Source organism: Trematomus bernacchii, unplaced genomic scaffold, assembly GCF_902827165.1.
Source record: "Trematomus bernacchii unplaced genomic scaffold, fTreBer1.1, whole genome shotgun sequence".
Lineage (NCBI taxonomy): Eukaryota > Metazoa > Chordata > Actinopteri > Perciformes > Nototheniidae > Trematomus > Trematomus bernacchii.
In genome coordinates this window covers 4,476,590-4,489,652 of record NW_022987641.1, presented here as the reverse complement: position 1 = coordinate 4,489,652, position 13,063 = coordinate 4,476,590, and the positions used below count along the sequence as shown (strand labels likewise).

At 38.9% G+C, this 13,063-nt stretch overlaps 2 protein-coding genes across 3 annotated transcripts; one reads left to right on the top strand and one right to left on the bottom strand.

Moving 5' to 3' along the window:
* The first annotated feature begins 330 nt into the window (after window positions 1-330).
* orc5 (origin recognition complex, subunit 5) lies at window positions 331-7,894 on the top strand. 2 transcript variants are annotated; one of them, XM_034133701.1, is made up of 15 exons: window positions 331-377; window positions 678-804; window positions 1,727-1,819; window positions 2,184-2,369; window positions 2,812-2,886; window positions 3,374-3,485; window positions 3,836-3,966; window positions 4,179-4,227; window positions 5,179-5,269; window positions 5,432-5,487; window positions 5,753-5,865; window positions 6,364-6,411; window positions 6,499-6,609; window positions 7,411-7,523; window positions 7,621-7,894. In XM_034133701.1, exons 2-15 carry the CDS (start codon window positions 688-690, stop codon window positions 7,664-7,666), a joined length of 1,341 nt encoding a protein of 446 aa, XP_033989592.1. In that variant the 5' UTR covers window positions 331-377; window positions 678-687; the 3' UTR covers window positions 7,667-7,894. The 2 variants fall into 2 exon arrangements, with proteins under 2 accessions (XP_033989592.1, XP_033989593.1); XM_034133702.1 differs by having other exon boundaries at window positions 367-377; window positions 626-804.
* A 936-nt stretch (window positions 7,895-8,830) lies between these two features.
* Window positions 8,831-11,251, bottom strand: guca1a (guanylate cyclase activator 1A). The gene is made up of 4 exons (XM_034133621.1): window positions 11,054-11,251; window positions 9,673-9,822; window positions 9,500-9,593; window positions 8,831-8,958 (listed from the first exon to the last, which is right to left on the bottom strand). The coding sequence occupies exons 1-4, from the start codon at window positions 11,249-11,251 to the stop codon at window positions 8,831-8,833; spliced, it is 570 nt and encodes a 189-aa protein (XP_033989512.1).
* Window positions 11,252-13,063: the final 1,812 nt, after the last annotated feature.

Below are 13,063 nucleotides of genomic sequence, written 5' to 3'. Positions count from 1 at the left end.
ATAACAAAACCATAAAAGCTCAATATTCCCAGATGTTGCCTTTGTTTATGCTGTTTATATGTATCATTCAAAAGACTATATGTTCTCATGTTTTCTCCTTTCTACTTTGCTCAGCAGATAAAGCTGTACAGTTGTCATGTAAGTATAATATATAATGTGTGCATCACATCCATACATAAAGAATAATAAAAACATATGTACAATGTGTATATTTATGTATTTGTGTGTTTAAAAAACAATCTTCTGAAGTTCTTTATATCACAATAACCGTTTTAGAGCTAAAAACTACATTACCCATGAATCTTTGTGTGATCTGCGATTGGCTGGTGACCGGACACCGTCATTTGACGTAATCTGAAGGCGCGCGCGAAATTTATGTGAGAGTCCACCTCCTGTTTGTTACCGTTTTCAACTTTTAATGTAGCTTTTCATCGCTTTTTACGTTTGCTACACAGTTTATTTTCTGGTATATATATTATTAAAGTGCCCTGTCGTGTTTACAGTACATTGTTTTCTTAAATATGTTTCGTTCTGGTCACATTTTGACTGAATTCGAGTTGTGTGAGGTTGTGCGTGTGCTGTCAGTGAACGTTTAGAAAGCTAACGTTAGCCTGGTTGTTTGCAGCCGCTTGTCACTGACCTCCTCACAGTCTTAAACACTGTGTTGTGGTTTGTAGTACGGAGAACATGATGTCAGCGCTGTTACAACAGCCAGGATATGAGGAGGAGAGGCTGCAGACGGTCTCAAAGAAGCTGCCCTGCAGAGAGGTCCAGGCGGGGATGCTGCTGTCGCTCATGGGTCAGGTATGTAGGCTCGTGTCGATCTGAAGTGAGATCCTGGCTGCGGGGGCGCGCATTAATACACTAAAAGTGGACCTATATTATTTCGCTTCGACTTCACCTAAATTAATGAGAAATGGCAACATGTGACAGGGTTGAATTATTGTTTTAGCATATAGCCTTAGTTATGGGATACACATTGTCAAACTGCATTTTCGGCCAGCCACAAAACGTACACCCACTCTATAAATCTCTGCCCCACCATCATTCAAGGCAAGTTTATTTATATAGGACATTCAAACACAAAGTGCCTTACAAAAAAACAACAGATATATTACAAGAGAAACACATTATACAATTACATTGAAAAAACAATGTTATATTGTATAGCTAAGATACACAATATTTGTAGCACCTGCACACAAATCATTTTAATTGGACTCTAACATACCTTACAAAAGATAAGAAACACATTTAATAAAGTAAAACACAACTATACAATGGAATACAGCAATCATTGTATTAAGTTTACTCTACATTTAAAATCTTTACAAGTGTATTTTGTAAGTGGGAGGTTGTGGCTCAGTGCGCTGATCTTCGGATCACGGGGGGCACTGGTTCAAATCCCGCTGCAGTCAAACATTCCGCTGTGTGCTTGGACAAGACACTTCACCCCAAATTGTTCCTGTGGGGATTGCCCACAGTATTGAATGTATGTAAGTCGCTTTGGATAAAAGCGTCTAACAAGTACATGTAATGTAATGTAATGTATTTCAAATTAACAGCAAAAAAAAAAGAGTAACTGTTGCATGTAACTTTAAATCAAGTCATGTTTGTCCATTTTGGATTGGTGTTTTGGTTGATAAAGGAATATTTATGTTGTTTGTATTAGAATAAAGTGTTTGTTGGATTGTCATTAATCATATTGACATGTCATATTTCACAGCCACACCAGTACAGCTATCCCTCAATCTTCATCTATGGTCATCAATCTTCAGGGAAGAGTCACGTGCTGAATGTTTTGCTGAAGGAACTGGAGGTAATGTTTAACACAAACTTAAAATGTTCTGTTTGTTTTTTAATTTCAGTAAAAAAAAAGCAGCAATTCTGTTCATTTTAGTATTTGGAAGCAGCAACTTTTCCGCATTTTGCCTGAATAATTTTTTAACAATTTATCTGATATTCAATTGAATTGTTTTCTTTTCTGACTGTCTGTTGCTAACAGTATGTAACGCTGAATCACAGCAGTGGAAAGCAGTAACAATTAGAGTGTTTGATTTTCATTAAGGACTTTAATTGTTCAGTGTGCAACACAAGCAAAGGAGAGTCAACACAATGTGAAGATGTGTATTTAACTGCACATAGATACAAAACTGATTGTCTTTTCCTCCTCCTCTTTGCAGCTGCCCCACGCCACAGTGAGCTGTGTTGAATGTGTTTCTGTTGCCTTGCTGTTTGAACAAGTGCTGCTGTCCTTCTTTGGCTGCGATGCTGCCTCGCTGCTCCCCCGCAGTCCCTCCCTGTCTGACTTTGTACGCATCTACAGGCAGCAGAGCTCGCAGTCTCCTGCCAAGCAGACGCGATACATTGTGAGTGCCGTGCACAACCAGAAAATCGCTCCTCACTTGGCACACCAAAATACTGTAATCCATGGCAGATCAAATGTATTATTCTTGGGATGTGTCACTCAAATGTATGGCAACATGATTAGTAGTGATAAGAAATGCAAATAGACGCTAAACAATGCTCCAGATGCATAATGCCTGGAGAAAAATAGTCGAATTTCCAGCCATCATCAGGAGGTTTAGTCTAGAATGTTGGCTTACTATATTTTAAAGCTCACAGCATATAAAACAGCCTTTTACAACCTCTAGTTTGTTAGATATGAGTTACATTACATTTTGCTTATGCTTTTATCCAAAGCGACCTACAATAAGTGGATTCAACCATGAGGAAACAAACTAAAAAAGGAAGACTCCTGAGTACATTACCTTTCACATAATCACACTTTTTCTGGTATATATTTTTCAGGTAATGGAAAAAGCAGAGCTTCTGAGAGACTCTGCTGCCAATCTCCTCCCTGCTCTCCTGCGTCTTCAGGAACTGGTGAGAAAGTGCAGCACGCTCTTTGTGTCATCTATCAAGCGAGCAGCTCTAATGTTGTTGCAGATGATGAACGGGGACTGGAGGAGCTTCCTTTGTTATAAATGATCTGGAGCTGAGTGCGTGGAGCGCTTTAATAATGTTGTTCCGGAAGAAAGATGGCAATCCCACACAGCATTTAAATTGAGGACATATAGAGGACAAAGACTATTTGTGTTTTATTCCTGTAACAGCAGTTTTGATCTGATGGGTTGTTTATAGGGATCCTTTAGCTGCCCATTTCAAACTGTCCATCATTGTTCCTCATGGCACAAAATGATATTGTCACGGTAAAACAAATGAGTAGAGCTATTAAAATGTCAAAAGACTTCAACTAAACAATAATTGAATGAGGTAGCAATGTCTGTAGCCATGGAGACACACTCACTGAATCCCCTTGTAGCACAAACCAATGTTATATCACACATCTCTACTTCTGGGACCTCTTCAGGTGGAGGACAACGTTACCGTCATCCTGCTCAGTGAAATCGTCTGGGACAGGTTCAGACCAAACACCGGCTGTTTCGAGCCCCTTCTGCTCCATTTCCCCGACTACAGTAAAGGTAGCATCCTTAACACACACACACACACACACATACGCACACACACACACACACACACACACACACACACACACACACACACACACACGATACATCAGCTTTCAGTGTCATGAATAAACTCCCCTCACACTGCATAATTGTGAGGCACACTTGGCGGATTCTGCGTGAAATGTGTACCTGTGACTTTGTTCTTACACATACGGCAGAGACTGAAGAGGTATATGCATGTATTTTTAAAACATTTAGCACGACAGGAATTGTACTTGTTTTTAGAAGAAACATTGTTTTTTAAAATATCGTTTTGTGTGAGTAGTTATACTGACAGTGTGTCTATTTCTATGTATTTGAAGGTGAGCTGCAGCACATTTTGGCCCAGGACAGAAATCCTTCATATTCGGATGAGTTTTACTCGGCTTATATCAACATCCTGCTGGGAGTCTTTTACTCGGTGTGTCGAGACCTCAGAGAGCTGCGACACCTGGTCAGACACACACACACACACACACACACACACACACACACACACACACACACACACACACACACACACACACACACACACACACACACACACACACACACACACACACACACACACACACACACACACACATACATTAGAGAACATTTTTTATAGTTTTGATTTTCTTTCAGTCTCGGATCATTGATTCTCTTTCTCCTCTTGTCAACCAGGCTGCTCTCAACTTCTCAAAGTTCTGCGAGCCGTTAGCAGAAGGAAAAGGTAAAACATAAAGAGGTGTATTCTTTCATCTGACAGCTGATCAATAATAAACAAATCTCTATTTTACCCTTTTATTTGTGCTCATTTGAAGAGAGATCTTTTTAATCTTGTTGAAATGAGTTTAAGCTATTTGAACTTTTCAGCATTTCTCTCTTTTAAAGCTGCATTCATTGATTTCCCCCCCGCTAATTAGATTGAAGTGGAACAAGCTGTAAACACAACAGTAAAATATTGTCACCATATAAAGTTGTTGATGTGAATATGCTGGCAAACTTTTTCTCATTTTCACATCCACCATACATATAATAACATATGCGGACCGATCACTATGTCCCTGTGGTGGCAATTGTATTCATCAAATGTGGATGAAGATGAACCCATTCAGCTGTCTTTGAGTTGCATATTTGACTACAGATGGAGGAGAGAGGGGGGGTCAAGCTTGGCGATAATGTAAAGAGCATTCTGGCTAACATAGAGATTAACTTTAGCACGTAAGAATCACACAATGATATAATTATTGTAAGTGAGTAAAATACTTTTCTGTTACAGTCCTCAATTTGGTATCTTCACTGCAGTTAGTAGTGCACTTCAGCAAAATATAGGCAAACCATAACATCTAAATGTAATAGAATTATAAATGAAGTTGAACAATCACTGTTTTTATAGCTTATTTTGTTCTGTTGACAAAACAATCTGTATCTTTGACACCTATGTCTTTCTTATATCCGAAACAATGAGTTAAATAAGGCTAAAAAGCCTCATAGTTCATTGGAGACTGCAGAGTAAGGTGATATTTGTATTTATCACAACAAACGTAACCCCTCCTTAACCGTTACGCAATTACATGTTCCTATTCTTCCTGATAACATCTATTCTCTTATAAGCAATTTAAACTGATTGTATGCTCTTAATGTGGCTTTTTCATCAATGCTCTTCTGTTTATGTCTTCAGTGAAAGAGACGGACACTCACAAGCTGTGGAGAAACATCGAGCCTCATCTGAAAAAAGCCATGCAGACTGTTTACCTGCGGGAAGTGTCCAGGTCCGTCGGCTTTACATCAATCTGCTAATGAACCATGTCACTTTCTGATCTAACGGCTCGTTCTAGCACTGCTGCTTGTTTGCTGCCTCCTGGTGAACAACCTGAATCAGCGTATTTACTGCTGCTGTGGTTTGTGTTCATAATTCCCTGTTCTCTGTTCAGCCTGCAGTGGGAGCAGATGCAGCAAATGGAGGAGAAGGAGAATGGAGCAGTGAAAGGTACCAACACACACTTAGCGCTGTTGAATCTAATGATGTAATACGGTTGCAGAGCAGATGTTAAACTGCTAAAACAGGTGCATTGACATTCTGTACTAATGCTCAAATTGGGAACGGCATAAAAATGAATCCCACCGTATTAATCAATGTACTGTATGACTAAATGTAGGGTTGCTGAGCATCATGATGTACTGTATGAAAGTCTTTTTACATTTTCCGGACACACTGCACAGTACACCTGAGTCATTCCTTTATTTCCCTTCAGGTTTGTCCGCCCACACTCATGTTGAGCTGCCTTATTACTCCAAGTTCCTTTTGATTGCTGCCTACCTAGCATCCTTCAACCCTGCCCGCACAGACAAACGCTTCTTTGTAAAGGTACGGCAGTTTTATATTATAAATATTGGTATCTTGTACAGATTGTAAAGCCCTTTAAAGGTGGGGCAGGTAATTTTGGAGAAACCAGCTCGAGTGCGCTAGAATTTGAAAGTACACAACCGGAACAAATCTGCCACTTCCTTCAGACTTCCTTACAGAGCCCCTCCTCCAACACACACGAACGCGCACATGACCAATGAGGGCACGAGATAAGTTTGTGCCCCGATGGAAGGCTGACAGGCAGGTAGGCCATCCAATCATTTTAGCCAGGCCGGCTAAAATGATTGGTCGTGCTTTTTACAGTATTACGGCTTCCACAGATGAATTTTTTTATGGATTTTTTGTCAAAGCACTTAAGATATTCATTGCTATCGGGATGTTAAGAGCATTCCATGGAATATAACAAAAAGTGTATCTCGAGCCGGTTTCTCAAACTTACCTATCCCACCTTTAAGTGTTATTGTGTGAGTTTAATGTTGCTCTGTTATCCCCCAACAGCACCACGGTAAAATAAAGAAAACAAACTTCTTGAAGAAAAATGAAAAGGTGATCATCTTAACATAACACTGCCCTTTCTGCACATTTAAGATAAACTGTTATATAATCTTAATATGTTCCGTCTCTGTTTTCTAGACTAGTAACCACCTTCTAGGGCCGAAGCCGTTTCCTCTGGATCGCCTACTCGCCATTTTCTACAGCGTGGTGGACAGCAGAGTGGCCCCCACTGCCAGCATCTTCTCCCAGGTCAGGGTCGAGACACTTTCAAACGCAAAAAAAGATTACCGTAAATGAATAATGATCGTTTTTTTTGGCACGTTCTATCACATCTTATTCCATTTGTTTTATGTTTCTGCATAATTTCAATTGATTCTCTTTGGCATCTCATACGTGACTCATAGCTTTTTAAGCCGTGCTAGTGGTACAGTATGGCTGTAGGGATGGAAATGTCTGAGAGTGTGTTGGTTTGCCATTTCTCTACAGCCTGAAATACCTAAACAACTTTTGGATGGACATTTTGATGTCATCATGTCCTAATCTGTTAACCTGAGCTCTGTAGTGGGATGATTTATTATTTTATTTGGCCCTACAGTGCCTTCAATCTTTCTCTATGATTGTGACTTTGAAAGTTAGGAATACTCCTGGGTCTGTGAAGTAGCTTCTACAGAATATTTTAAAAATAACGTCATGCTTGTTTCCCTATTTGCCAGTTAAGCAAATAAAATGCGAACATACACTGTCATTTTAACAGGATTTTAAATTGTAATTTTTCCCATTTCTGGGAGCAAATGACACACTATGTTATGTTAAATCAAATTTAGTGGCCACAGTGTCTCAGATTAGAGTGTTCTACCCATATGGTCATACGTTTCGTATCTGAGGCCAAATGTTGATCTATTTATGGCCCCGAGCATGAAATGGTTTTATGAAATTAGGCTCAACACATATCTGTGCTACTGGCTGTCATTTAGTGCTTCAAAGTGAGGCAAAGCTGTTAAAAGAAGTGGAACGGAGAGGCATTTAATGTTTCCCTCGATTCTCCGTCAGATCTCCTCTCTGGTGACCCTGCAGCTGTTGACGCAGGTCAGTCATGGCGACCAGATCGATGCCCCAAAATACAAATGTGCCGTTTCTATGGACTTCATCTGTGCCATCTCCAGGTGTGTGTGTATGTCTGCTAATACACATTTGACTGAAAATGAAAATAAATTACGAGTTTTTTCACAGAGGATATGCTTTGTCTGTTTTATCTTCCAGGACTGTGAATTTTGAGATTATCAAATACCTTTATGACTTCCTGTGAGCCCCCTGAGGAAAAGAAAAAGGCAAGACACAGTGACAGAAAGACAAAAGAGGGTAATATACATTTCAAGATAAGCAGCATCAGGAGATGGACTGTTGTTGGGATTTTTTGTGTAAGAAAATAATCCAATTATGTCGCTGCCCCCTTGTGGTTAAAGAATAACCCTGTTTTCCTTGTCTCATGACTGTTAATAATAATGTTTAATATTTGCATTTGTATAAAATAAAAGCCATATTCGCAAGTTTGCTTTAGTTATTTTAGTTTTTCTATGTTTTTACAGGAAATATCAAGCGTAATACTATGGTTTACATTCCTTTTCTTTTTTATTACAAAAGGAAGAGAGCCAGTAGATAATCCTGTTTCAAATAATGGGAGAAAAAGATGCAGGTTAACCACGTGTGCATTACATGGAGCGACCTTGGCACCGTGCAGGAAAATCATCGTACTTGTTTAAAGGGAGGGTTCACTTTCCACAACGTGTCATATTTGTTGATCCTGTTGTATGAGGTTGTATACTGAAGTCATGGGATTTGCTGAACAGGCAGTAAGTTATTAAGATAATACACACACCCACACCTAAATGCCACACAATCACAAGCTGGTATTTTGTCTTCTGCTTCAGCTTTATTTAAAAAAAGGATAAAAAAGGTAAACATGAGAACACTGCTTAATCTCTTCAGACACTTTTACCTGTTTGTGTACTTTACGCTGCAAAGTCTCCTCCTGTTAACCCAACGGGCAAGAACAAGTAAAAAGTCATTCAAGTATTTTGATGTAGACGCCCAGAAAATACAGATTTGGAAAGCATTAAGTGCATATAACTGCCACTCTGCTCCACTTTCTCCCTGTTTAATAATCCCTGAGGGAATCTGTGGGTAAGTGGACCGTCTGAGAGATCATCCCTCGTGCCAAGGTGTCCTTGGGAGAGCTCAGCGACGATAAACAGACAAGTACCACTTTGCAAAGGTTGACTGAATCATCCAAATGCATATGTGATTCTTTTATAGGTTAGAAATAAGATATGTCAGAGTTTGCAGCAGAATTACAATAACCTGGTTTAAATCTTTATAGAAATCTCAGTCTATGAAAGACCTTTTCTTCAGAGGCCATGTACTGAACCCTCAGGTTGAATTGTGTATAAGGATAAAGTCATCGGGGTAGGCACTAAACGCTGTGCCTCCTGTTGTGGATCATCGTCATGATGTGGGTCAGGTCCAGGCTTTTTATCATCACCTCCATGAAATCATCGTCACCTCGAGCACCGGCCACAAACTCCTCCAAGGAGAGCTCACCTGTTAGAGGGAAAAGACGTTAAAAACATGCAGTTTTCTCCCAAATTAAGTCAAGTAAAAAAAGTCCCACACCCCCGTTTTAAAATTGCATTTCATGTATTACATTGTACTTGTTGAATTAACCTCCTTTGGTAACGATTTAAGGATTGTTGGAAGTTCAACAGCCATCCACATAATATTGTGTTGTTGTGATTGTCTGGTTTTCTACAGAAGAGAATTAGTGCCTACCATGAGAAAAAATGAATATGAACATTTATTATTCATTACGTTTTTTTTATTCAGTTGCATTTTGTATAAGAACCATTTAATCAATAATAATTCATTCAAATTCTTAAATCACTGAAAATTAACTTGACATTTTAGGATTAAAGTTGAATTTCTGAGAATAAAATAAATACTACTGTTAAAAATAAAGGAAATTGCACCAACATTTTCTTTTTTTTTATGTCTGGCCTTCCATAGATTTTAGCCTCAAGACAGCCTCACAGCTGATAAATGTCTCAACACTGTCCACCCAATGTTCTAAATCTCACACACTCACCATCTCCGTTTATATCGATCCTGTCAAACACGCGGTTAGTGAAATCCTCAGCGGAAACTTCCTGACTTTCATTCCCATTGATAGCACGGATAGCCTGCAGGAACAGAGTATATCAGTATGCCATGATGAGACCATGAGTTGCTATAAAATAGAGAGTGCATGATATGCTGTACCTTTATGATGTTGAGGAGCTCATGCCGGTCAATGCAACCGTTACCATCCACATCATAGAGTTTGAAATACCAGCGCAGCTTGTGCTCCATCTTCCCTCTCATCACCAGACTGAGAGCAGCCACATACTCTATGAAGTCTATGTAGCCGTCCTGCAAAAACAAGTGGGGCAAAACATCAATCAATTATTATACATCGCCGTCTGATTAATATTTAACTATTTTCACACATTCAAAGAGAAAAATCACTGAAGACGGCCCCTTCATTTCAACTTTCAAATTCTATCTGTGTGAAATAAAGTGTGCCACAGGGTCATCTCCAGGGACTGTCCAAACAACATCAACAATCTCACAGATAATCCCATAGTTGAAATCATGCAGAGAGATGAACATGACCTTTTGTGAGCTGAAGGGAGCCTAAATATAGCGATGACCCTGTTCATGCTCCTAGACAATCTTAATAAACATGATCCAGGGTTTACAAGCGTGTAGCTGGGAGATAACTGAACCGCTTGTTTGAGTAATAATTGTTATATTCAGTGTAGATAATAAAGACAGAATAACTCACTGATGCACACAAACTTAAGTCTTTCTTCATCTCATGTCAATAACGTCTTTATGTCCACATGGTATTTATTTAGTTTACTCTGTCTCTTTAAAAGGGAGTAGAAAGAAATGCAAAACATGATGCAAACTAGAAACCCCACATATACCCAGAGGTGGGAAGTAGTGGAATACTAATACTTCGTTACTGTACTTAAGTGGTATCAGTACTCCACTCCTTATTTTTCTGACGACTTTTTACTTTGACTTCTACTACATTTTGAACACACATACCTGTACTTTCTACTTCTTACATTTTCAAAACAGGCTTACTTTAGTTTTAATCTGTGTTTGGTGGCGTGATCATTATTATTTAGAGTCATTGCGTGCCTATTGATTTGAACACGATCCGTGTATCCATCATTTCCTGGTCTTCTCTAAAGAAGAGGGACCAATGAAAACGTTGTCATGTTGCCGTTGTTCAGCATGGAAACATTCATTAGCTAACAATGACATTATTGTTCTATTCATATAAAGGGAGGTCAGGTACTCTTTAAAACAGCTGGTAGTTAGGGGTACTTTTTTTACATAAGTACAGTTCAAAGCCCATTCTTCTTTACTTTTACTTGAGTAAAGGAGTTTAGTCAGTACTTCTACTTTTACCAGAGCATTTTTAAACATGAGTATCTGTACTTCTACTTGAGTAAAGGATGTGTGTACTTTTGCCATCTCTGCATATACCATCAAATCCTGACCCTCTCAGATAAAAAAAAAACGTTCTTTCTCTGCAACCGAAGTCTAAACCCTCTTGAACTTTGTATTTGAATGTACAGAATCTTACTTTGTTCATGTCAAACGTGCGGAACATCTGCTCGATGTAGGTGTTGGCCTCCTGGTCCAGGCCTCGCAGGCCGAAGAACTGCTTGAACTCGTGCAGGGTGAGCTGACCCGAGGGACACTCCGTCATGAACTTCTTGTACCAGAGGTGCATCTCCACCGCCTGCAGGTCGTCCACGGTGCTTGAGGATGAGTTACCCATTCCTCTTTGACACCTGAGTGTGTAGGGAGAAGATACCTTGAACCTTTTTTCTGCAGCTGCTGGTCTACTGTGAAGGGGATGTTATCCCTCGTCACAGTCACACAACAACAGGGCTAAGGGGGAGAGCAGCAGCTGATGGGGGGGCCTTTTGTAGCTGGGGACGTCCTCCTTGGGTCTAATCCATAGACTGTATATATAAAGATCTAATCACTGTCTGTAAGCCGGACAGAGGCAGATGATCAGCATAATCGGCCCATTGAAAGGCCAGGTGGACTTCTCCATCCATATTTACCACGAGAACTGCTGACACACAAGATGCAGCTTTCATCCGTCACGTGGAGACGAGGGACATCCATCACATAATGCATCTGAACTGAGGACTCCAGTATGAGTGGAGCAGGTGTTGTGTTCTTGTTTTACACTATGCACATTAAAAAACACACTACTCAGCAGATTGAGAATTCATAAAAACTGATCTTTAGTTGCTGCTTTTTTTTTTACAAGTCTTTTTATTTCATTATAGTGTACAATAATCGATGCCATTTCATTTATATTGTAATATCACAGTACACTCACTACACTCCCCCCTCCCTCCCTCCCTCCCTCCACCCACACATACCCGCACAGGCAAAACCAAAAAATGCTTATCAATATAACTTAAACAACAGAGCCATGAAAATAAACATAAAAAGGAAAAGGAAAAAATAGAACCAAAAAATAAATAAATAAAAAATAAAATAAAAACCAGACAAGTAAAACAAACAAATAATTATACAATACAAATAATTATACAATACAGTGACAATGTAGACAATGACAACACCATAACACGTATTTCCGGCCGTCAGGACAAATAGCCACAGAATGCACCATTCCATCACTGGTCATATCTCAGATATGTTTTCCAAATACGAAAACAATGGCAACCACAGAGCTTGAAAAATATGTCCACGATTATATTTTTCCAATGTCATTTTCTCCAGAGGTAAAAAATGTGTTATCTGATCAATGAAAAGTTTAAATGTTGGGGGACGTTCATTCTTCCAGAATAAAAGTATACATTTCTTGGCAAAATATGTTATTGTGATTAGTATTCTGTAATGTTTTGGGTTCAGTTTAAAGTTTGGCATGTCATTTAACAGGAAAAAACATGGATTTAGGCTAATTTCGATGTCTAAAACGGCTTTTGTGAGAGCATGAATCGAATCCCAGAAATGTTTCAAGAGGTCACAATCCCAAAACAGATGCATAAATGTTCCTTCTTTTATTTTACATCTCGGACATTTTGGAGAGTTTTCTTTGGAAATGTTATGCATCTTTATGGGTGTGAGGTAGAATTTGTTGATAAATTTAAAGTTTGCTTCTTTGATTTTATTGCTTGTGAATGGAAAATGTGTTCTTTCACAAATGTTCAGCCAAGTAGTTTCATCTATCTGTATCCCTAAATCCTTTTCCCAGATCTTTTTTAAGGTTAGAAATGATGACTGAGCTCTTTTAGAAAAAACTGCATTAAATTCACTAATTTTACCTTTGATCGTGCTCGATGACATCAATATCTCCTCCTCTTCTAACAATCCCGGTCTCTTTTAATAATTGATTGGATCACGTTCCTAATTTGCAGGTATCTGAAAAAATCCTTATTTGAAATGTCATATTCTGCTCTTAAATCATTAAATGATTTGATTGTTATATCTTTGTGAAACAAATGTTTCAATTGCTTTATACCTGATTTCGTCCATTTGTTTATATCGATTGACAACAAATATTTGCTAAGATCCGGATTGTTCAAAATAGGAGAAAAGATGGAAATAC

Bases quoted from the DNA above. Each gene is read 5' to 3' on its own strand.
- orc5 (XM_034133701.1), top strand. From the start codon at position 688: ATGATGTCAGCGCTGTTACAACAGCCAGGATATGAGGAGGAGAGGCTG. The intron at 1,820-2,183 runs GTAATGTTTAAC...TCCTCTTTGCAG, and splicing joins TTTTGCTGAAGGAACTGGAG to CTGCCCCACGCCACAGTGAG. The intron at 5,488-5,752 runs GTACCAACACAC...ATTTCCCTTCAG, and splicing joins GGAGAATGGAGCAGTGAAAG to GTTTGTCCGCCCACACTCAT.
- guca1a (XM_034133621.1), bottom strand. From the start codon at position 11,251: ATGGGTAACTCATCCTCAAGCACCGTGGACGACCTGCAGGCGGTGGAG. The intron at 9,594-9,672 runs GTACAGCATATC...CTGTTCCTGCAG, and splicing joins AGCTCCTCAACATCATAAAG to GCTATCCGTGCTATCAATGG. The intron at 8,959-9,499 runs GTGAGTGTGTGA...TCCCTCTAACAG, and splicing joins GATCGATATAAACGGAGATG to GTGAGCTCTCCTTGGAGGAG.